The sequence below is a fragment of the Grammomys surdaster genome, unplaced genomic scaffold, assembly GCF_004785775.1.
Source record: "Grammomys surdaster isolate TR1022 unplaced genomic scaffold, NIH_TR_1.0 138856, whole genome shotgun sequence".
In the NCBI taxonomy this organism is placed as follows: Eukaryota; Metazoa; Chordata; class Mammalia; order Rodentia; family Muridae; genus Grammomys; species Grammomys surdaster.
In genome coordinates, this window is record NW_021622517.1 from 1 (window position 1) to 23,225 (window position 23,225).

General features: G+C 40.8%; 1 protein-coding gene across 1 annotated transcript; it reads left to right on the forward strand.

Annotated features, from left to right (window-relative positions):
• Positions 1-7,435: 7,435 nt before the first annotated feature.
• On the forward strand, positions 7,436-22,705 carry LOC114615746 (transcription initiation factor TFIID subunit 1-like; the record flags this gene model as incomplete). The annotated part of the gene is made up of 15 exons (XM_028761395.1): positions 7,436-7,658; positions 8,524-8,638; positions 8,777-8,893; positions 11,859-11,978; positions 13,363-13,377; positions 13,567-13,808; positions 15,274-15,492; positions 15,897-16,115; positions 16,645-16,852; positions 19,852-20,028; positions 20,836-20,963; positions 21,058-21,165; positions 21,261-21,434; positions 21,975-22,148; positions 22,601-22,705. Coding segments are annotated over exons 1-15 (2,298 nt in total), but the record flags the coding sequence as incomplete, so codon positions are not given.
• Between the last annotated feature and the right edge of the window lie 520 nt (positions 22,706-23,225).

The following is a 23,225-nucleotide window of genomic DNA, read 5'->3' on the forward strand; positions in this document are numbered from 1 at the left end:
GCAGTGTACCATATCTTCTGAAGAATAGCAGGTATATCATAATTCAAGGCAGTGTACCGTGTAGACCGTGAAATGTTTCAGGGCACAGGCCATGAAGATTCTGTACTTTTCCACCACCTGGCTCCTCTTACCCCCTCCCCTTGTAAAGCATACTATAAAAAGGGGCTTCACATTTAAATACACGACTCTTGACAAGCAATTGCTTCCTTGAGTCCTTTCTCTCTCTCACCCGTTCTTTTTTCAGGTTGTGGTCCTCCTTGCCCCCATGAATAACTAAGACCCGCAGGTCGGGTCAAGTGGCACCCAGATGTGGGGCTCGAGGCACGGACCCCTCCGGACGGACCCTCATTGAGAAGTGCGCACGACATCAAGATTGAGTGAGACAGCGATCGTCGCCTGACCTGTCGTCCTCGGGTAAGTTTCATTTTCATTCCGTCCCATAAAGAATGGGCCATTCTTTGTCTAAGAAGGCGTCCTTCATAAAGGACCTCAAGCATGCACTCAGAGAGAGAGGAATAAGGGTTAAGAAAAAGGATCTTATAAGTCTTTTTATCTTTATTGATGAGAAGTGTCCTTGGTTTATGATTGATGGTCCTACCATCCATCCCAAGAAATGGCAGAAGGTAGGTCGTGAATTAAATGAGAAAATTAAAACTGAAGGTGATGTGACTGTTACTGCAACAATCTTTTCCTTTTGGGGCATTATTAGGGATATTATTGAGGATGCAGATAAAGATACAGGGAAACAACAACTTTTATCCGTTGCTGAATATCATCTGTCACAATCTCAGCTTAATTCTACCTGCCCATCTTGTCAGCCCTCTAGGCCTCCGTCTCAGGCTTCCATTTCTTTTACTCTTATAGACATTCCTCCTGAACAGGTCCCCCCTCCTTCTGATCCGCCTCACCTCTATCCAGATTTATCTTCTCCTGATTCCTCTCCACTGGTCTCTCAGCTTCCACCTTATAATTCTTCAGCAGTTTCTGACCCACGAACTCCCTCCTCCACTCACTTTTGCAACCCTGTGCTGCAAAAACCTGCTTCCCCCTGCCCTGCTGCTAAGCATCATTTTTCTTCTTCTCTGCCGCTCTCTCGGCAGACTCCCCCGGCTGCTCTCTCCGACCCAGAGCCTCTGGAATCCGGTGATGCTGTCATCCTTGAAAAATACAACCCTGACTGGTCTCCTCTTACAGCACCTTCTGCTCCTCTTTCCACGCTTGCCTTTCCAACTTTCCCTGCCACTTTGCCTAACTCTCTCTCTGATACTCGGGACCGCCTCTCTTCTCAGGTTCGTGAACTGACTGACATTCTCCGCCTTCAAAAACAAATCTCGCAACTGCAACTCTCGGTCCTTTGTTCTTCCTCTGTTCCTTCACAAGACTCCCTGCACTTAGCCTTTCCTGTTACCCGGTCACAGGCCCCTCCGTCACAGACACCCGCAGCTGCAGTTTCTGACTTTGAGTCTCGACAGACTCCACCACTTCCCCCTGCCACTTGGTCTGGTGCTCGGCACCCTCCCCCCTCTGTGCCTGTTGCACCCCCTCCTTCTCGTCTTGCGCTGCTTCTTCTTCTTCTCGTTCCTCTCGCAAGCCCTCTCAGACACCCCGCCTCCAGTCCGAGACTGAGGCTGATTTGTCTGAGGACGAGCCCAATTCAGACATTGAAAACAAAAGCGATCCTAATTATCAACAATGCTGGATTTGTTTTTCACCTACTCCTCCCTTCTATGAGGGGATAGCTGTCTTCTCCCCTCCCACTTTTACCAATGATGGTAACAGACTCCTTGGGATTCATTCACCTGAAGGAGGTCTTACCCTTAGCTCCATTTCAGGAATAGGCCTTTGCCTTTTGGGACTCTTCATGCTCCCCCCTAGGGACTTGATTCCAATGTGTAACCAGACAATGATCCTCAATGATACCTTTTTATATACCCTGGCACCCAATGGTACATATTTTGCCTGTGTTTTTGGCTTGACCCCTTATATATTTAATCCCAGTTTTTTATATTTTAGAGATTATTGTGTAATTGTTACCATTCTCCCACATTTCTTTATACATGATCCGGAGTCCTTCCTTAATATTATAGATCAAGGATCTTCTCTAAGAACCAAGAGAGAACCCCTGACTGCCCTCACCTTGTCTGTCATACTAGGAATTAGTGCCATTGGTGCAGGCATGGGTATAGCTTCCTTGGTGACTTCCAATAATCACTATGCTCATCTCCAATCCCTCATTGATAAAGATTTAAATAATTTGAGAGAAGGAATACAAGATCCTAAGGACTCTGTTGCCTCCCTTTCTGAGGTGGTGTTACAGAACAGGAGAGGACTTGACCTTGTCTTCCTTAAGGAAGGGGGTCTTTTCGTGGCCCTCAGAGAAGAGTGTTGCCTTTACTCTGATAAGACAGGCCTTGTCCAAAATAGCCTGGACAAGGTCAAAAGGAGTTTAGAAGAAAGAAAAAGAGCGAGAGAACAACAAGAGTCATGGTATCAAAACTGGTTCTCTACCTCTCCTTGGCTCACCACCCTGTTGCCTAGTATACTAGGACCCTTTGTTGGCATTCTTTTGCTTCTCTCGTTTGGCCCCTGGGCCTTTAACCGTCTTACAAATTTTGTTAAGAACCAGGTTGATTCTGCCATCAAGAAGCTGGTCGAAGTTCATTACCATCAGCTGAAAATTGAAGAAGATCCAGAAGTGATTCCACAGGAGACTGACACAGCTGTCAGCTCCCCTGCCTCCCCCTACGGTCGACCGCTAGACTTCCACACTCTCCAGAAGGGTTCCTGGTATGCCTGGCTCTGCCCTCGTTTCTCTCGCTAGGGAGCCTGGCCTCTTGATCACCTCAACAAAAATTGGATTTTTCCTAAACCAAGGCTGCCCTTGATGTGGCCCGCTAACACTGGGGAGCCTTCCTTTATGACAATATTACACCCCAAACACTTGAACATTTAAAAGGGACTAGGATGGCTGTGAGTTAGCCCAATGACGGGATTATTGTAGGTCCACTTCCCAGGGGCCCACCCAATGCAGCTGGAAAGGAGTGCATGGTGCTGGGAGTAGGTGCAGCCTACATGGCCTAAGACAGGGCCCTCACCCTCCTTTCACCCACATCAGAGTCCCTTGACGTTTCCCATCGTCGACAGCCTAAAGCCTTCGACCATCGACATGACTCATCTTACATCAATGTTTTGGGGTGGTGAACTTGTCCAAGACCCCCCATAATTAGACTTCCAAATTCAAAATTCACATAGTTGAGATTGATCATAAGACGCCTTCTCTAACTAAACAGAGAAGGGGGAGATGCCAGAAGCCAGGACCCTCGCCCTTATCCTCACCCCCTACCTTTCCCCACCTGCACAATGTCCCATGCAGCTTGGCAACCGCAAGATCCTGCTTGGCAGGCAGTGTACCGTATCTTCTGAGGAAAGCAGGGAGACCATAACTCAAAGCAGTGTACCATATCTTCTGAAGAATAGCAGGTATATCATAATTCAAAGCAGTGTACCGTGTAGACCATGAAATGTTTCAGGGCACAGGCCATGAAGATTCTGTACTTTTCCACCACCTGGCCCCTCTTACCCCCTCCCCTTGTAAAGCATACTATAAAAAGGGGCTTCACATTTAAATACACGACTCTTGACAAGCAATTGCTTCCTTGAGTCCTTTCTCTCTCTCACCCATTCTTTTTTCAGGTTGTGGTCCTCCTTGCCCCCATGAATAACTAAGACCCGCAGGTCAGGTCACTTAAACACACATCACATAGAACAAAAATAAATCTTAAAAAAAAAGCAAAAGGAAGAGATCTGTGGAGGTATCTTAGTTGGTAGAGTGCTTTCCTAGCATGCACAGGGCCCAGGTTTGAGCCTGCATACACCTGACATCAGGATTCATGTTCACCCTCTGAGCACCCAGGAAATGCAGTGGGAGAATCAGAAGTTCAAGGTACACAGAGTTTGTGACTAGCCTGAGTTATATGAGACCCTATCTCAAAAACCAAACCAAAATCAAATGGGGATCCAGGTGTGGTACTGCACACATCTGTAACTTCAGCTACCTGGGAGGCTGAGATAGGACCTGGAGCTCCAGGTCAGCTTTGGCAATTTAGAGAGCTCTTGCCTCAACAGAAACTTTAAACAAATGTTTGTAGCTCAGTGCTAGAGAACTCTAGTATGTATAGGCTCCATGCTCTATCCATAGCATTGCAAAAAACAAGGAACTGAAGAGATGGGTCAGTGGTTAAGAGCACTGGCTGCTCTTTTAAAGGATTTGGGTTACATTTCTCAGCATCCACAAGGTGGCTCAAAACCATCTGTAACTTCAGTTCCGGGAGATCTTGCCTCTGAGAGCCTCAGGCATGCAAATGGCACACAGATGATACACATGTGGCAAAATAATCGTGTGTGTGTGTGATTAAAATTAAATAAAAATACAGAGTAGAAAGATAGCTCAGTAATTAAGAATGCTTACTGCTGAGGACCTGGCACAGGGCCTCCTTCCTATCAGTAGCCAGCACATATATGATGAGTTATTACCTGTAACTCCAATTCCATGGGCTCTGACAACTTCTGGCCTCTGTGGCATCCTATATGCATGTAGTACATATAAACTATGCATACACACAAATATATGTAAAAAGAAATATCTTTACAAAAATCAAACAAAAGCAAAACAAAACATAAAAATAAAAAGAAGGAGGCTATGGGGCTGGAGAGATGGCTCAGTGGTTAAGAGCACTGACTGATCTTCCAAAGGTCCTGAGTTCAATTCCCAGCAACCACATGGTGGTTCACAACCATTTGTAATGGGATACATTGCCCTCTTCTGTGTGTCTGTAGACAGTAAGCAACAATGTGCTCACATACATAAATAAATCTTAAAAAAGAGCTTTTTAGCCGGGCGGTGGTGGCGCACGCCTTTAATCCCAGCACTTGGGAGGCAGAGGCAGGTGGATTTCTGAGTTCGAGGCCAGCCTGGTCTACAGAGTGAGTTCCAGGACAGCCAGGGCTACACAGAGAAACCCTGTCTCAAAAAAAAAAAAAAGAGTTTTTTAAAAAGGGCTGGGCTCAGTGTTTAAGAGCACTGACTGCTCTTCCAGAGGTCCTGAGTTCAATTCCCAGCAACCACATAGTGGCTCACAACCATCTGTAATAAGATCTGATGTTTTCTTCTGGTGTGTCTGAAGACAGCGACAATATACTCACATAAAATAAATAAATAAATACATACATACATACATACATACATACATCTAAAAAGGGGGGAGGCTGGAGAGATGGTTCAGTGGTAAAGAACACTTGCTCTTGCAGAGGACCTCAGTTCACATTCCAGCAGTCACAGGACAACTTACAGCTATTTGTGACTCTAGTTACAGGAGATCCAATGCTCTCCTCTGGTCTCTGAAATCACCAAGTACACACATAGTACACAAACATATATGCAGACAAAACATTTATATGAATAAAATAAACAGACGTAAATCTTAAATAAGAATGTTAGGAAGGGGCACAGTATAAGTTTTCATCTATCATCATCATTATTTTGTTTTCTGAGACAGGGTTCTGTTCCCAACACACACACACACACACACACACACACACACACACACACACACACACAGCAGCAGCAGCAGCAGCAGCAGCAGCAGCAGCAGCAGGTCACCACTGTCTGTAATTCCATTCCCAGGGGATCTGACACCCACAAACCAAGAGAGAAAGAGTGAGAGCTTGCTGCTCTTCCTGAGGCCCTGAATTCGGTTCCCAGTACTCACATCAAGCAGCTCCAACTCCAGGGGCAGTCAACACCTCTGGCCTCTGTCAACAACTGCACTCCAGTGCATAGACCCATGCACAGACACATACAGATAATTTAAAAAATCAATCTTAAAAAAGAGTCGGGCTGGAGAGGTGGCTCAGTGGTTAAGAGCACTGACTGCTCTTCCAGAGGTCCTGAGTTCAATTCCCAGCAACCACATGGTGGCTCACACCCATCCGTAATGGAATCCAATGTCCTCTTCTGGTGTGTCTCACAGCTACAGTATGGTCATATAAAAGATAAAAAAAATAAAAAAAAGAAAGTGTCCCCATGTATATACTAAAGAGAGGTGATTAAATATAATCGCAGGGCTGAATTTGGTGGCAAAGATCTATAATTTCAGTTAAGTTGGGAAGCAAAGAATGGAAAATTCAAGGCCAAGCCAAGGAAACTTAAGTGAGACTCTCTCAAATTAAACATGAACAGGGAAACACGCATAAAAAATGCAAAGTAGGAATCCTGTATCTGGCAACAAAGAAGATGCTCCAATTCCAGCAACTTTTTGTGTGCCACCATAGTGAGCTGAAATATAAAATATATCCTCAGGATGGAACTCAGATTGGATTGGTAGCAGATATCTTACCCACTGAGGCATCTCGCTGGTTCTATTTTTAGATAAATATATAAAGTATTTTTCAATTTTTTTTTTTCGAGACAGGGTTTCTCTGTATAGTCCTGGCTGTCCTGGAACTCACTCTATAGACCAGGTTGGCCTCAAACTCAGAAATCCACCTGCCTCTGCCTCCTAAGTGTTGGGATTAAAGGCATGCTCCACCACTGCCCGGCTCAAATGTTTTTTTAAGATAGGGTTTCCCTGAGTAGCCTGGGACTTAACTATGTATATACTAGGCTGGTCTTGAATTCAGAGATACTTCTACCTCAGCTCTCTATACCTGGCAAAATAAAGTTATTTTTTTAAAGTACATGGAATTGAAGCTACATCAGCTAGAGATCTGCATCTCAGCTCTGTATATTTACTTTCTGTCTTTCATTTTCATTTTCTCTTCCCTCATCTCTGACATCTCCCCTTTTATCACCTCCCCTTTTCCCGCTCAGTTTTTCTTCTCTCCAGGCTTTTAAATATTTATTTTGGGTGCTGGGAATCAAATATGTGCGCTAAAAAAAAATCTACTATGAAACTATGAAAAAAAACCATGTTTGTGAATCTTGAAGTTTCGGTTGCTCATTTTACTAAGCTTCACATTTTACTATGGAAAAATGTAAATTCAAAATAAGTAAGTAGGAGTCCTCCCGCTATCGAACGGCACAAACCGGAAAAGACGGCACAAACAGGAAAAGACCGTTCAAATCCTAACTTCTGTGTATTGTGCCGGTGAAGCGGTTTACAGGGGTCATAGGTCATGCGGCCTCAGAAATTAATTTTTTAGTGGAGAAAAATCTGCCGCTCTTAGCACAGCAACTAGAACGGACCCGCGCAGTTGATGGGCGGGACTGACAGTTGGATTGACCAATCACCTTCCATTTATCCAGCCTGCTGTTGGGTGAACCAATCAAAAACATTGAATGAAGTAGTCACCCTGAGATCAAAGGATCGAGTAGGACAGCCCGTCCTTTCCGTTTTTTTTTCTTCAACTTCCGGTAGACTCTGGTTGGGTCCGGCGGCACTGCAAGTCACCAGTGTGCGACTGGCATTTTTTGTTTCCGGCCCATGGGGCCAGAGTGGGCTGGGCTGCTGTCCGAAGCGGGTGCCGGCAGCCCTTCCGCCGTCATGTCAGACACGGACAGCGATGAAGATTCTGGTGAAGGCCCATTTTCTTTAACTGGGTTCCTGTTCGGCAACATCAATGGAGCAGGGCAGCTGGAAGGCGAAAGCGTCTTGGACGATGTGAGGCGTGGGCCTGGGGCGGAGGGTGGTCTGGCTAGGGAGAACCAGCGGCAGAGTGGAGGCTGTTTAGGAGCCGGTAATAGAAGACGTTGTAGCTCATTCTGGGGGCACAGAGGATTCTCCCCTTCTCTTGGGTCTCGGGAATAGTGGAGAGCGAGAGGGCTCAACTTTGAGGAAGAGTGAAGAGACGAGGAAAATGGTTAAGTGCCAGTCACTGATGCAGAGGGGTTTGCTTTGAAAGTAACATTCTCCTTGTCTGGTAGGAAAAATAATAATTAACTCTAGTAAGGTTATCAGAACCGCTACTGTGTAAGACCTTCTTAAAGATTCTTGGAACTCTTGTTTTCTGGCTTTTGCTGATCCGAATGTCTCCAAAACCAGGACTATGGATGGAACGTGGGTTGTTTGGATCTGATCTATATGGAATTTAGTAGATTTCCTATACAGTTCGTTCGTTCGCGCTCTCTCTCTCTCTCTCTGTCTCTCTTTCTTTCTCTCTGTCTCCCTCTTTCCTTCCTTCCTTCCTTCCTTCCTTCCTTCCTTCCTTCCTTTCTTTCTGTTTTTTTTTTTTTTTCGAGACAGGATTTCTCTGTGTAGCCCTGGCTGTCCTGGAACTCACTCTGTAGACCAGCCTAGCCTCGAACTGAGAAATCCACCTGCCTCTGCCTCCCAAGTGCTGGGATTAAAGGTGTGCGTCACCACTGCCCGGCTCCTATACAATTCTTAAATGTGATATTTCTTTGAGCACATCATGGAATCATTCTTAGATGGATTTGTGACTTTGTTATGAGCAAGGGAAATAAACCTTGTGTAGGACCTTCAGGTTTACTTGTTACTGTCAACTCTCATGCTGTCCCTTTTTCAGGAGTGCAAGAAGCATCTTGCAGGCTTGGGAGCTTTGGGTCTTGGCAGCCTGATCACTGAACTCACAGCAAATGAAGAATTGTCTGGGACTGATGGTAACCTGATAAATGATGAAGGTGAAGTGTGGCCCATGGGGAGGACAGTGTGGGTTGGGGGAGGAGATAAGCTATTGTACACTTACTTTTAAATGGGGATTATCTAAGGAAGTGATAATTACTTGCTTTTTCTTGAGACCTCTCCCTTTTTACCCATAGGATGGGTTACGAGTAGAGAAGATGCTGTAGACTATTCAGACATCAACGAGGTGGCAGAAGATGAAAGTAGAAGATATCAGCAGACAATGGGGAGCTTGCAACCCCTTTGCCACACAGGTGATTCTCTCTCTCTTTCTTGTTTTCTAGCAATGGGGTATCTCAACATAGCCCTGCCTATCCTGGAACTCACTATGCATGCCAGATGGTCTCAAACTCATAGAGATCCATCTGCCTCTGTTTCCCAAGTGCTGAGATTAGACATGTTCCCCACTATGCCTGGCATTCTTTAATGTTGTAAAATTGGTAGTGTAGTGCATTTTCTTCCTGATTAAGTCTGGGGCTCTGACTTCTGTATTTGATTTCTGCCATTGTTGTTGCCTGCCAAGAACAATGTTTGGCGTCTGCCTCTAGAGTGTTGGGATTAAAGTCTTGTACAACCACACTCTGCTTTTATTTTTTTTTTAATCTTTTAGGCCTCAAAATTGGTTAAGTAACTGAGGTTAGTTTTGAACTCCTTATAATACCTCTACCTATCAAGTTTTGGCATTATAGGCATGTACCACCATGCTTAACATGGAAGAGATTTTATTATTTCTTTTTTTGTTTCATATTTATAATTTTTATTAGTTTAGTGTTTAAAAAACAACAGTAACATGTAGTAGGAATGTTCAAAGTATTGTGTAAAAAGAAATAAAACTTTATTAGGGAAGATATTATATGGACAGTCAGGTTGCAGTGCTCGGTGAAAGTCAAACTTTTTTTTTTTTGAGACAAGGTATCTGTGGTGGTTTCAATAAGAATGACCTCCATAGTCTCGTATATTTGAATGCTTAGTTACCAGGGAGTGGCAGTATTTGAGATGGATTAGAAGAATTAGGAGGTATGGACTTGTTGGGGGAAGTATGTTGCTGGGGATGGGCTTTGAGGTTTCAAAAAGCTCATACCATGCCCAGTCTCTCTCTGTCTCATAACTGAGGATCAGGATGAAAACCTTTCAGCTACTTCACCAGTATTGTGTCTGCCTGTGTGCCACCATGCTCCCTGCCATGATGATAGTGGTCTAAGCCCCTAAAGCTGTAAGCAAGCTCTCTAAATACTTTCTTTTATAAGAGTTGCCTTGGTCATGGTATCTCATCACAACAATAGAACAGTGGCTAACACAGTCTCATAATGTAGCTCTGGCTAGCCTGGGACTAACCATGTAGACCAGGAAGTATTTGACCTTGAAATTTTGTATTTTGTTTTAAGAAATAGGAGATGTACTGCTAAGTAGCAAAAGCCAAGGATAAAACACAATTTGTAGTTTCTTTATGTATACATTATTTGAAATTTGATGCCATAACAAGTTAGTAGCCAGCCTGACTGTAAAATAGTATGATAGAATGGAACGAATGGATTTCAGGGTCAGAATACTAAAGGGTCAATCCTGTGTTCATATTTCACTTGAATTTGTCATTTGTAGTAATCCTCAGTTTTCTTCTGTAATCAATAAAATTATTAATTCTTTTTGGGGGACTTAAGTTTGTGGTTACATGATGGGAAAGCATCTAGTAAACCCAAGAAAAATAGTCTTGATAATCTGGCTGGAAAGGTTCCTTTAGGCAGCCAAGATATGGTAAAATTGTAAAAATTAGGCGAGTTAGGGCAAAATGTGTATATTTGGATTTAAATTAGTAGGATGGGAAGCAGAAGTAGGTGACCTTATGAATTCGAGGCTAGTCTTGTCTACATAGAAAGTTCCAGGATAGCCAGGGATATATAGAGGGTCTTTGTCTTAGGGTTTTACTGCTGTGAACAGATATCATGACCAAGGCAACTCTTACAAAGACCACATTTAATTGGAGCTGGCTTACAGGTTCAGAGGTTCAGTCCATTATCATCAAGGTGGGAGCATGGCAGCATCCAAGCAGGCATGGTACAGGAGCACAGAGTTCTACAGCTTCATCTGAAGGCTGCTAGCAGAAAACTGACTTCAGGGAGCTAGGATTATTATTAAAGCCCACACCCACAGTGACACGCCTATTCCAACAATGCCACACTTCCTAATAGTGCCACTTCCTGGCTGAAGTAATTACAAACCATCACAGACCTGGCCTCAAAAAAAAAAAAGATTACTATGGGTAATATTATTTTGTGTGTGCACCACAGCACACGTGTAGAGGTCAGAGGACAACTTTGTGGAGTTAGTTGTTTCCTTCCATCTCTACTTGGATTCTAGGGATTGAACTCACTCAAGTGCAAACTCATTTATCTAATAAGCTGTCTCATTGCCAATACACATAAAATATGTAACAGACCTTTAGCCGGGTGGGGTAGTGTTTACCTTTAATCCCAGCACTTGGGAGGCAGAGGCAGGTGGATTTCTGAGTTCAAGGCCAGCCTGGTCTATAGAGTGAGTTCTGGGACAGCCAGGACTACACAGAGAAACCCTGTCTCAAAAAACAAACCAAAAAAAAAAAAAAAACAGAAAAAGAAAAAGGAAAAACCAAACCAACCCAAAATACGGTATTCAGGACTGATAATATTATTGAGCATTGCCACTAGTTAAAAAGCACTGAAAAGAATGATCAACTATTAAAATATAGACAGAAAAAGTGTATCTAGGACTTGGGAACTGTGAAGAAAATTTAGTTTAGTTTTTTTTTTTATTTTAGAAACTGGGGAAGAATATTCAACTAGGAGATTGAACAAAGTGAAAAAAAAATCCAGTATGATAAGGAAAAAATTTCAAACAGTTCCCAAAATCTCTCCTACTCCACTTGAGAAATGAACAATTGGCTATACCATAGCTTTCTGAAGGCAGAAGCTACATTTTCTATGTATTGTTTTTATGTTTTATTTGTTTTTTGAGATAAGTTCTTACTATGTAGCCCTGGTTGTCCTCAAACTCAGAGATCTACCTACTTCTGCCTCCTGAGTGTTGAGATTAAAGGGCATGTGCCACACACACAGAAAACTCTTCTGTATATTCTTAAAGGATATGCAGTACTTCTGTGGTGCTTCAAATTCTTGAGAGTTGAAGGAAGCTCAAGGGTATTGTATAGCATTCTTCATATTAAGGAGATCTTCTTGGTTTTGCCAGATTATGATGAAGATGACTATGATGCTGATTGTGAAGATATTGATTGCAAATTGATGCCTCCTCCACCTCCACCTCCAGGACCAGTGAAGAAAGAGAAGGACCAAGATGGTATTACCACCGGTAAGTAAAAAAAGGTCTACTTCCTTTTAGAAATGAGTTTCTACTCATAAAACCAGGCTTTTGGCATGCTTAAGGGACTTTTAAAAGTTACCTGTTAGAGGGCTGGAGAGAAGATGGCTCAGTGGTTAAGAGCAATGGTTACTCTTCGAGAGGACCTGGGTTCAATTCCCAACACAGACATGACAGCTCATAACTATCTGTAACTCCAGTTCCAAAGAATGTAATGCCTTTAGACAGACATACATGCATGCAAAACACCATGCACATAAAATTAAATCCGAAAAAAAATGTTAGAAAAGGATTGCTTTTCTTTAAAAAATTATGTAAGTGTCAACTACTGATATTGAATAGATAGATATTTTCCTTATAAATGTTCAGTGACACACAGTTAAGAATTAGTAATTTAATTTAATGCTCCTTCCTCAACTTAGGTTGCCATTACAGTTACTGGAGTTTCCTAAGAACATTTTTTTTTTTGAGACAGGGTTTTACTATGAAGCACCTCATTGGACTTTTCTGTAATAGACCAGACTGCCTTTAAACCTGTAGCAATTCTTCTGTTTCTGCTTTCTTAGTGCTGCGATTACATGTATGAGCTACCATACTCTGTTCCTCCAAGACTTTCTGATGTAACTAATTTATATACTCATATTTAGAACTTACCTGTTCAAAAAAATACCCTTTTAATCTGGTCATGGTAGTGTATACCTATATTCCCAGTACTCTGAAGACAGGAGGATGACTGCTAGATAAAGCTAGCCAGAACTATGTAGCCAGGACTATGTCTTAAAAACAAACAACTTTCTGGAGTGGAACATCAGTCATATTCTGAGATTTTAAAGATTTATGAGGTCTTGAGTTGTTATCTCACCATTTGTAACCTTGTAACAGTAATAATCCTGCCATAGGTTAGATAAAGAATAGCATCTATCTTTTTTTTTTTTTTTGAAGTAGGGCTTCATTGTGTATCCCTGGCTAGCCTGGAACTGTATATAAACTGGGTTGGCCTTGAACTCATAGAGATTTGCTTGCCTCTGCTTGCTGAGTGCTGGGATCAAATGTATATGCCAACATGCCTTGCCCTGGTCTTTTATAATTTGAGACTATGTTAACCTTAATTTCTTCAGTTGGTACTTTGAGCCATTTTCTTTAGTTTTCAGGGTAAATATTATTTGACTTTGTGTATAGAATTTATTTTTTATTATTCTGTGGGCTTTAACAATTCTCCATCTTATAGATCTCTGAACTGAACAGAACAGGGCCTGATTAATATGAAGCATTAATATAATTTTGTTATTAATCACAATATTGGGCACAGTATTGGTTATTTATGGAAAGTGGTAAATGTAGTAATAGTGTTTATTTTCTCTCATCACAACCCTAGGGTACCAGGTCCAAGGTGAGTTTGGGTATGGTGGGAAATAATAAGTTGGATGAGTTTTCTGGCCTGCATACTAGTAGCCTGGGTGCTTGGGAATATATCTCCTGCCACAGAACCATGCATATTAGCTTAGAAGGGGGTGCCAGCTGAATTTGAGGAAATGTGTTTATAGTTACATGCCAAAGGGGTTTCTTTTCCTTGTTGCAGTGTCTGAAGATGGAGAAGGCATCATCTTGCCCTCCATCATTGCCCCTTCCTCTTTGGCCTCAGAGAAAGTGGACTTCAGTAGTTCCTCTGACTCAGAATCTGAGATGGGACCTCAGGAAGCAACACAGTCAGAATCTAAGGATGGAAAGCTGACTCTACCATTGGCTGGGATTATGCAGCATGATGCCACCAAGCTGTTGCCAAGTGTCACAGAACTTTTTCCAGAATTTAGGCCTGGAAAGGTACTTTGTACTGATAATATCCATAATGAAAACTGACTTTTTTCTAGATTTCAAGTTCTGTTGTTATAATACTAAGTATACAGTTGTGGGTCATGAGACTTACCACTGACATGAATATGTCACGAGTCTTAATGGTGTTCTTATTCATTGGCAGATAATTGTTTAATAGAAACTTTTTATGCTGTATTAGATCATTTTTTGAAATTGTCTATAGAAAATGTGCTGTCCTGTTGCCAAGTGTGGTTATGCATGCCTTTAACCCCAGTACTTGAGAGACAGAGGCAGGAGGGTCTCAGTGAGTTTTAGGCCAGATTGGTCTACATAGTGAGTTCCAGGACAGCCAGGGCTTTGTAGGGAGACCTACCTCAAACCATATCAGCAACAAAATTGTCCTGTTGGTCTCCGGTGAGATGGTTCATTGGGTAGAGGCACTTGCATGCATGCCTGAGGATCCTAGTTTGCTCTGCAGATCCCACAAATTGGTCAGAGAGAATCAACTCCTGAGACTTGTCCTCTGACTTCCACCTACATATTATGGCATGTACACCTGCATACACATACATAAACACATGGCTAAATAAAATAAATTTCCTGTTAGAATAAAAAGTAAACCAAGTATCTTAGTTATTGTTCTATTGCTATAAAGAGACACCATGACTAATGCAACTTATAAAGGAAGGCATTTAATTGGATCCTTGCTTACAGTTTCAGAGGGTTAATCAGTCCATGAACATTATGGCAGGGAACACAGTGGGAGGCATGGTACCTAAGCAGTAGCTGAATGGAAGCTTATATCAGGATCTGCAGGCAGAGAGAGAGAGTGAGACTGAGTCTTTTGAAACTCAAAGCCCACCCCCCAGTTACACACCTTCTCCAGTAAAGTTATACCTCTTGATCCTTCTCAAACAGTTCTGTTTAACTGGGAACACAATATTCAAATATATGAGTTTATGGATCAAACCTAGTAGTATAGGCCTTTGACCCCAGTTACTAGGGAGGCTAAGGCAGGGAGAATCATAAGTTCAAGGCTTCCTGGGCTTCAGAGTGAGTTCAAGAGTAACCTGGGCAGCTTAGTGAGACCTAGACTGAAGAATCTAAAGACTAGCCAGGGTATAGTGCTTGCCTTTAAACCCAAGAGGCAAGTGGGTCTCTTGAGTTTGAGGCCAGCCTTTTCTACATAGACAGTTCCAGGCTACACCTACATTGTGAGATCCTGTCTCAGAAAACAAAAGTAAAACAAAACTAAGGATTGGGAATGTAGCTCAGTGATATAGTACAAGTCCCCAGGTTCAAATCTCAGTACCACACCAAAAAGAAGAAAGAAGAAATAATTGACCTATTCAGGGATAATACTTTTGTGGTCCGAACTTAGCATATCTTCATTTCCCCCCTGCAATTGAATAGGTCACTTGAGAGTTTTTTCAGCTACTGAATCTCTGACATAATACTATGTTCTGTGTTCTAGGTGTTACGCTTTTTACGGCTTTTTGGACCAGGGAAGAATGTCCCATCTGTTTGGAGGAGTGCTCGGAGAAAGAGGAAAAAGAAGCACCGTGAACTTATACAGGAAGAGCAGGTCCAGGAAGAGGAGTGCTCAGTAGAATTAGAAGTCAACCAGAAATCTCTGTGGAACTATGACTATGCTCCACCACCACTTCCAGAGCAGTGTCTTTCTGATGATGAAGTAGGCAAAGTAGATATAAGATTAAAGTCTACAAGGGGGCATGTAGAAAGCTTTCTAGCTTATGTCAAAGTTATAACTAACACTTGAGCATTAAGAGTTCTTTTTAATTATCAATGACTAATAATGAACTAAATCCAATAGTCTCACTTTTCCTGTTGTAACAGAAAAATATTTGGTGAGGCAAGGCAGGGTAGATGGTGGTACTTTGCTAAATATAAAGCTGCTACTCACAGACAGAGCATGTCATGTTATATAAAAAATTTCTGTTTAGGAATCATGTAAAAATTTCTGTTTAGGAATCATCCTTGTGGTTCCTCTAAGTCACCTTATAATTGTTAATTCTCTGTAGGCTTAGAACTTGGAATAGGGAACCCCCCACCTCTACATCTCTGATTTTGTTACAGATCACAATGATGGCTCCTGTGGAGTCTAAGTTTTCCCAGTCAACTGGAGACACAGACAAAGTAATGGATACCAAACCAAGAGTGGCCGAATGGCGTTATGGACCTGCCCGCCTGTGGTATGATATGCTAGGTGTTCCTGAAGATGGCAGTGGGTTTGATTATGGCTTCAAAATGAGGAAGACTGAACATGAACCTACAATAAAATGCAACATAATGAAGGTAAGCAACTCTGGAATATGAGAGAGGAGTCATCAGTGTGCTTAGGGTTCTATCATTTTTACTACTCAGCTGGGGATTTCTTGCATAGAATCTTTAGTAGGAGATTTGCATAATAGGGCCTCCTATAACTAGGGCCTATTCTAATGGTTCTGTTTTTGAAATTTGTGCCATTGGAGTGGGAGAGTAGGCAGATTTTTTTTCTTTATCAGATAATTTGCACAAGTAAAACATCACTTTTTTTCTGAGCTGGAGAGTGATTCCATGGTCTTGCACATGCTGGAGAAGCACTCTTATCACTGAGCTACTTTCCCTTTACACTGAGCTATATTGGCTTTTGAAACAGAGTCACACTTTGTATCCTGGGCTGACCTCAAACTTGGAATTCTCCTTTCAGTCTCCCAAGTGCTAGCTAGGATTGCAGATATTTGACACTAAGCTTGGCAAAGCACCACTTCATGAATCATTTAGAATCTGTATTGGGAACTTTGATCAGTGAGTGGTTGATTTATTATTCTTTCTACTTATACAGAAATTAAGGAAACTTGAGGAAAACAATAGCGCTGATCTTCTGGCAGATGAAAACTTCCTAATGGTGACACAACTGCATTGGGAAGATGATATCATCTGGGACGGGGAAGATGTTAAACACAAAGGAACAAAACCTCAGCGTGCAAGTTTGGCAGGCTGGCTTCCTTCCAGTATGACTAGGAATGCCATGGCCTACAATGTTCAGCAAGGTGTGCTTCTATGCCAGTAATATCTGACACACAGGCTTTCATCTCAGTCATTTTAAGTAATTCTACTTGTAGTCTTTTAAGCTTCTGAGGGACAGTGAAATGCTTCAAATCTAATCTCTGATCTGATTTTTTTGTCATTTTTTGTTCATAAAGATACTTTATATTTCTCATGTTATTTTTTTTTTTCTCAACCAGGTTAAAATAAAGAATATTGTGCTTAGCCATGCAGTGGTGGTGCCCGCCTCTGATCCCAGCACTTGGGAGACAGAAGCAGGCTGATCTCTATGAGTTTGAGGTCAGCCTAACCTACAGAATGAGTTCTGGGACAGCCAGGGCTACAGAGAGACCCTCTATCAAAAAACCAACCAAACAAACAAAACAAAACACACATATACAAAACTGTGCTTAACAGCATGAAAACAGTGTCAAAAAGGAAAATTCTGATATCCTAAAGATTATCAATTATTAACTTTTTGATATTTTGTTTTCTGCAAGAATATGGTTAAATTTAATTAATGTTGAGACAGGGTCCTTCTCTGTACCTGAAACTAACCTGGAGCTCAGCTCTTTAGCTCAGGTTGTCCTTAAACTCACCATCTTCCTTTTTTTTTCTTTTTTTTCTTTTTTTTACTCACCATCTTCCTAATTCAGACTTCGTAAGTACTACAATACAGGTGTTTGTTGCCATGCTGTTTGAGTTCAGTGTTACAATGCTGGTTTTGTTTTGTTTGTTTGTTTATTTGTTTGTTTTACGATAGGGTTTCTATGTAGAGTGAGCTGGCCTCAAACTCACAAAGATCCTGAGTCTGTCTCCTGAGTGCTATGTTGGCAGTGTTTTCGGGAGATAGAGTCTTGTCTATCTTGTATCTCAGGTTGGCATCAGCTTTACTGCAATCTTCCTACCTTTGTCTCACAAGTGCTGCGATTACATGTGTAAACTATTACACCCTTCTATTCTGTGGTTTTCGCTTGCTTTTGTTTGTTTGTTTGTTTTTGTTTTTGAGACAAGTTCTCACTGTATAGTCCTGGCTGTCTATAGTCCAGGCTAGCCTGAAACTTAGAGATCTGCCTGCCACTGCCTCTCAAGTGCTGGAATTAAAGATATTTGCTACTACACCTTGTTAATTTTCTCTTAAAATGTAATTTTATATGTAAGTTTTCAAAGTTGTTTATATAAATGTTAGTGACAGGAAATATTTATGAATTTTTAGAAGAAAAATGGTTTTAAGCATTTCCATCTTACCTGTTTATGTAATAGAGCTATCAGTCAAACTTGAAAGCACTTTTAAACAAGTCCTTGGCAATCTCTAAATTATTCTTGGTGATCTTGATAAGCTTTTGACTAACACTGAGGTCAGAGGGGCATATTTAAAAGTCACCTTGATTTATTGGATTTTTTTTGAGACAGGATTTCACTCTGTATCCCTTGCTGGCCTAGTACTTGCCATGTATGTAGTCCAAGCTTGCCTTGAACTCGAAGTAATCCTTCTAACTTAGCCTCTTGAGTACTGTGATTGAGCCAGTAAATACCAGGACATATTTAAAATGGAAAGAAAAGGAGATATGAAACAACATATTTGGTATTCCATTTGTAAAAATGAAAAACATAGACCCATATAAACAAAAATTTGACAAAAATATATTAAAGTATCTGCAGTGGTTATTTTAGTTTCTTTAGTTTTCTTTACACCATTCTGTATAATCCACATTTTCTTAGTTACTCTGGATTCATTTTATAATTCAGACAACATACCACCACCACCACCACCCTTCCATTTATTTTTTTTTAATCCAGTCTTACTATATATTACTCAGGTTGTCTTTGGACTTAGTATCCTCAGCCTGTTGAATGCTGGGATTATACATATACATTACCATACCCAACTCAAAAAAGTCTTCATTTTGTTTTTGTGTTTTCAAGACAGGGTTTCTCTGTGTAGCCATGGCTGTCTTTGAACTTTCTGTAAATGAGACTGGCCTCAAACTCAGAGGCCAGTATATCTCACTTTGACAAAAGCCATTGCTAACAAAATGTTCATTGCAGTACTGTTTATAATAGTTAAAACTTAAAACAGTCTACTTACTAAGGGACTAGCTAAATAATTACGCTTCTTGAGTTCTGGGATTAAAAGTGTGTGCCACCACCACCTGGCTTATAATGCCTTAATTTTAAAAATCTTTTGAAAAGGTTTTTCTCTTCAGTTTTAGTTAAATACTTTTTTGGTTGCATAGTTTTTCTTTTAAATTTTTGTTTCTTGAGCCAAAGTCTTGCTGTACATCTCTGGCTGGCCTCTTTGTATCTCTGCTTCCCAAGTTCTAGGATTAAAGGAGAGTGCTACCTTATTCAACTCAGTAACATAGTGTTTTGATACAAGATCTTGGTGTGTAGCCATCTAGTCAGGCCTTGGGCTCACAATCCTCTCTGTCTCCTGAATGCATAGTATTCTTAATTATTCCTATTTTGTGCATAATATCCTTAGAAGCATGTTTTGCTTACCGATAAATGCTTTATTTGCTAATATAATTTAATATCAATATTGATCACCATAATTTTTAAAAGATTTATTTATTTTGCGTATATGAGTACACTGTAGTTTTCTTCAGACACACCAGAGAGGATGTCAGACCACATTATAGATGGTTACAGTTGTAAGCTACCATGTGGGTGCCGGGAATTGAACCTGGGTCCTCTGGAAAAGCAACCAGTGCTCTTAACTGCTGAGCCATCCTTCCAGCCCCTCACCATAATTATTTAGCTAGTCCCTTAGTAAGTAGACTGTTTTAAGTTTTAACTATTATAAACAGTACTGCAATGAACATTTTGTTAGCAATGGCTTTTGTCAAAGTGAGATATACATGATATCTAGTAGGTTTCGTTTGTTGAATAGTTATATGAGTACCTGCACTAATTTTTTTTTTCTTTTTCTGTTTGCTAGGATCATTACTAAATGGAACATTAATGTTTTATTTGTTACTGTTTTCTTTCTTGTTTTGGTCAGGTTTTACAGCTACATTGGATGATGATAAACCTTGGTACTCCATTTTCCCCATTGATAATGAAGATCTGGTATATGGACGTTGGGAGGACAATATCATTTGGGATGCTCAGAACATGCCTAGAATTTTGGAGCCTCCTGTTTTGACACTTGATCCCAATGATGAGAATTTGATTTTGGGTATGTTGATGGCAGAAGCCAATGTTCTTTATCTTTGACATCTTATTATTAATGTCAAAGGGCAAGAGAATATAAAAATGTTAGAGAAGGCAAAAACTAGAAACTTTTAGGTGATGCTTTTTTAAAAGCAGAGTTGTAGCTGCCAGTTTTTAGTGTTTGACTACTGTTTAGGAAAAACATGTAGGAATGTTTAAAATTATATCTTCAAGACATCATTAGATATGGCCTGGGCGGTGGTGGTCGACACCTTGGGAGGCAGAGGCAGGCAGATCCCTGAGTTTGAGGCTAACCTGGTCTACAGAGTTTCAGGACAGCCAGGAGTACACAGGAGCTCTTGAAACAAACAAACAAAAGATATCAGATGTAGTCTAGCTGGAGAGAATTACCAACTAAAAGTAGTCTGGAAGTGGAGTGAGAGATCTGTTTAGAAACTCCAAAAATATCAGTGGAAAGGTGAATTTTAGCTGGACCTGGTAGCATGGATCCCAGCTACTTAGGTGGCCAAGGCAAGAAGACTATAAATTCAAGGCCTGTCTAGGCTACAGAGTGTATTCCAGGACAGCTTTTGCAATTTAGTGATATTGTATCTAAAGATAATGTAAAAAGAGGTCAGAGGGCTGAGATGTAGCTCAGTGGTATAATCCTTACCTAGCCTGTGTAAGACCTTAGTTTCAATCCTTAGTATTGTCTAGAGGGTTGGGGAAGAGGGTAGGAGAAAGGGAAGAAGAAGAGGAGAAAACAGAGGAAAGAACGAAATTGAACATTTAGGGATAGCAATTCTGAAGTCATTTCTTGTCGTATCCTCAGAGATCCCTGATGAGAAGGAAGAAGCTACTTCCAATTCTCCTTCAAAGGAGAGTAAGAAGGAATCATCTCTGAAGAAGAGTCGAATTCTCTTAGGAAAAACAGGAGTCATCAAGGAAGAACCACAGCAGGTTTGTGAAAAGAAAAGGACTTGGTATTTTAGAAGAACAAAGAAAGGTATTAGGAAAGTGTAATCTGACCAATACCTATTTGATCTATCATTAGAACATGTCTCAGCCAGAAGTGAAAGATCCATGGAATCTCTCCAATGATGAGTATTACTATCCCAAGCAACAGGGTCTCCGAGGTACTTTTGGAGGGAATATTATCCAGGTACAAATAACTGCTTTGTTTTGACAGAGGGTATGGGCAAAGATTGCCTGGGAAGGAGTTACTATTTACTTTTAACTCTTCTGTTTCCTGTTTAGCACTCAATTCCAGCTGTAGAATTACGGCAGCCCTTCTTTCCCACCCACATGGGACCCATCAAACTCCGGCAGTTCCATCGCCCACCACTAAAAAAGTACTCCTTTGGGGCACTATCTCAGCCAGGTCCACACTCAGTCCAACCTTTGCTGAAGCACATCAAAAAGAAGGCAAAGGTATGAGTGAATCTTGGTTAGAAAAAAGTTCTGTAAGATAATTGGGGTACAAACTGGGGCGTGTTATACTGGATATTAGATTGTATTAGGGAATTATTTATTTTCTCAGATATGATACAGTTTTATTTTGGTTACTCAGAAGAATGTCCTTATTCTTAGAAGATTTTTTTTTTTTTAGGAGCTGAGAATTGAAATCAGGGCCTTGAGCTTGCTAGGCAAGTGCTCTACTACTGAGCTAAATTTCTAACCTCTAGAAGAGTTATTTGAATATACCTAAGGCTAAAATATTGCAGCTTTCAAAACTGGTTTACTAAAATCTGTAGAAAACTTACAGATTAAATAGGGAAAAATGCTTAAATAGAGAAAAGGTGTTCAGAATACTATTCTTTCAATTTTAGAGGTATTTTTGAAAGTTTTCACAATGAAATTGAAAAAAATAACATGTGAAAAAGTTTTGGTATTATCTCAGATTGGATGATATCAGTGTGTATAGTTTATCTTCCTGTTGAGAATAGGCTATATTGTCTTCATTTTGGACAGATGAGAGAACAAGAGAGGCAAGCCTCGGGTGGTGGAGAGATGTTTTTTATGCGCACACCTCAGGACCTCACAGGCAAAGATGGAGATCTTATTCTTGCTGAATACAGTGAGGAAAATGGACCATTAATGATGCAAGTTGGCATGGCAACCAAAATAAAAAACTACTATAAACGGGTGAGAGTGTACTCAAATGATTTTTATAGCTTTTTATATGTGTATATTTTTTAAATACTTATTTTATGTGTATGAATGTTTTGCTGCATGTATATATGTATGCACACCACATACATGTGCCTGAGGAGGCCAGAAGAGTATGTCAGATCCCCTGGAATTGGAAGTATAGATGGTTGTAATCCACCATATGAGCATTAAGAACCAAACCTGGGTCCTCTGTAGAAACAAATGTTCTTAACCATGGAGCCATCTCTCCAGGCCCTGAAATTTTTGTTATCACTATAACTCTAATTAGGTATGTAGTGATAATCTGTGAACATGTATTTTACTATATATATTTCTTGGGAGAAAAGAGTGGTATCTCTTGTTAATAGCAAATGCTATGCTTATGGAAGATTACATGTATTTTTATTGGTTTTATTCTGAGTCTGAATTTGCTATATTTCTTCTAGAAACCTGGAAAAGATCCTGGAGCCCCAGATTGCAAATATGGAGAAACTGTTTATTGTCATACATCACCTTTCCTGGGTTCTCTTCATCCTGGCCAGTTATTACAGGTGAAGAACTCTTTTCTGTCTTTATTCTTTTCTAAGGAAATTGACAGATAAGGAGCAAGTTTGCCCAGAAAGGAACAATTTTGGTTGATTTTGGTGTTTATGTATTAGCTATAAGGTAGTATAATGCAAATCCACTGGGAGTAATTGTAGGTGTGGTGATGCACACCATTAATCTCAGCACTTGGGGGTAGAATTTGAGACCAGCTTGGTCTACATATTGAGTTCTAGGTCACCCAGAGCTATGTAGTAAGACCCTATCTCAAAAAAAGAGAGAGGAATTTGGAGAAATGGCCCAGCAGCAAAAACATTGGCTGTTTTTCTAAAGGACTGAATTTGATTTCTCAGCACCTAAATGGCAGCTCACAAACATCTGTAACTCTAGTTTCAGGGGATCTGAACCCTTTTCTAGTATCCTTGAGCACTTTATCCATGTGGATACATAGACATAGATAAAGGGAAACACTCATTCATATTTTAAAAAATAAAAAAGGAAGAATTAAAAATAAAATCTTAGTATAAT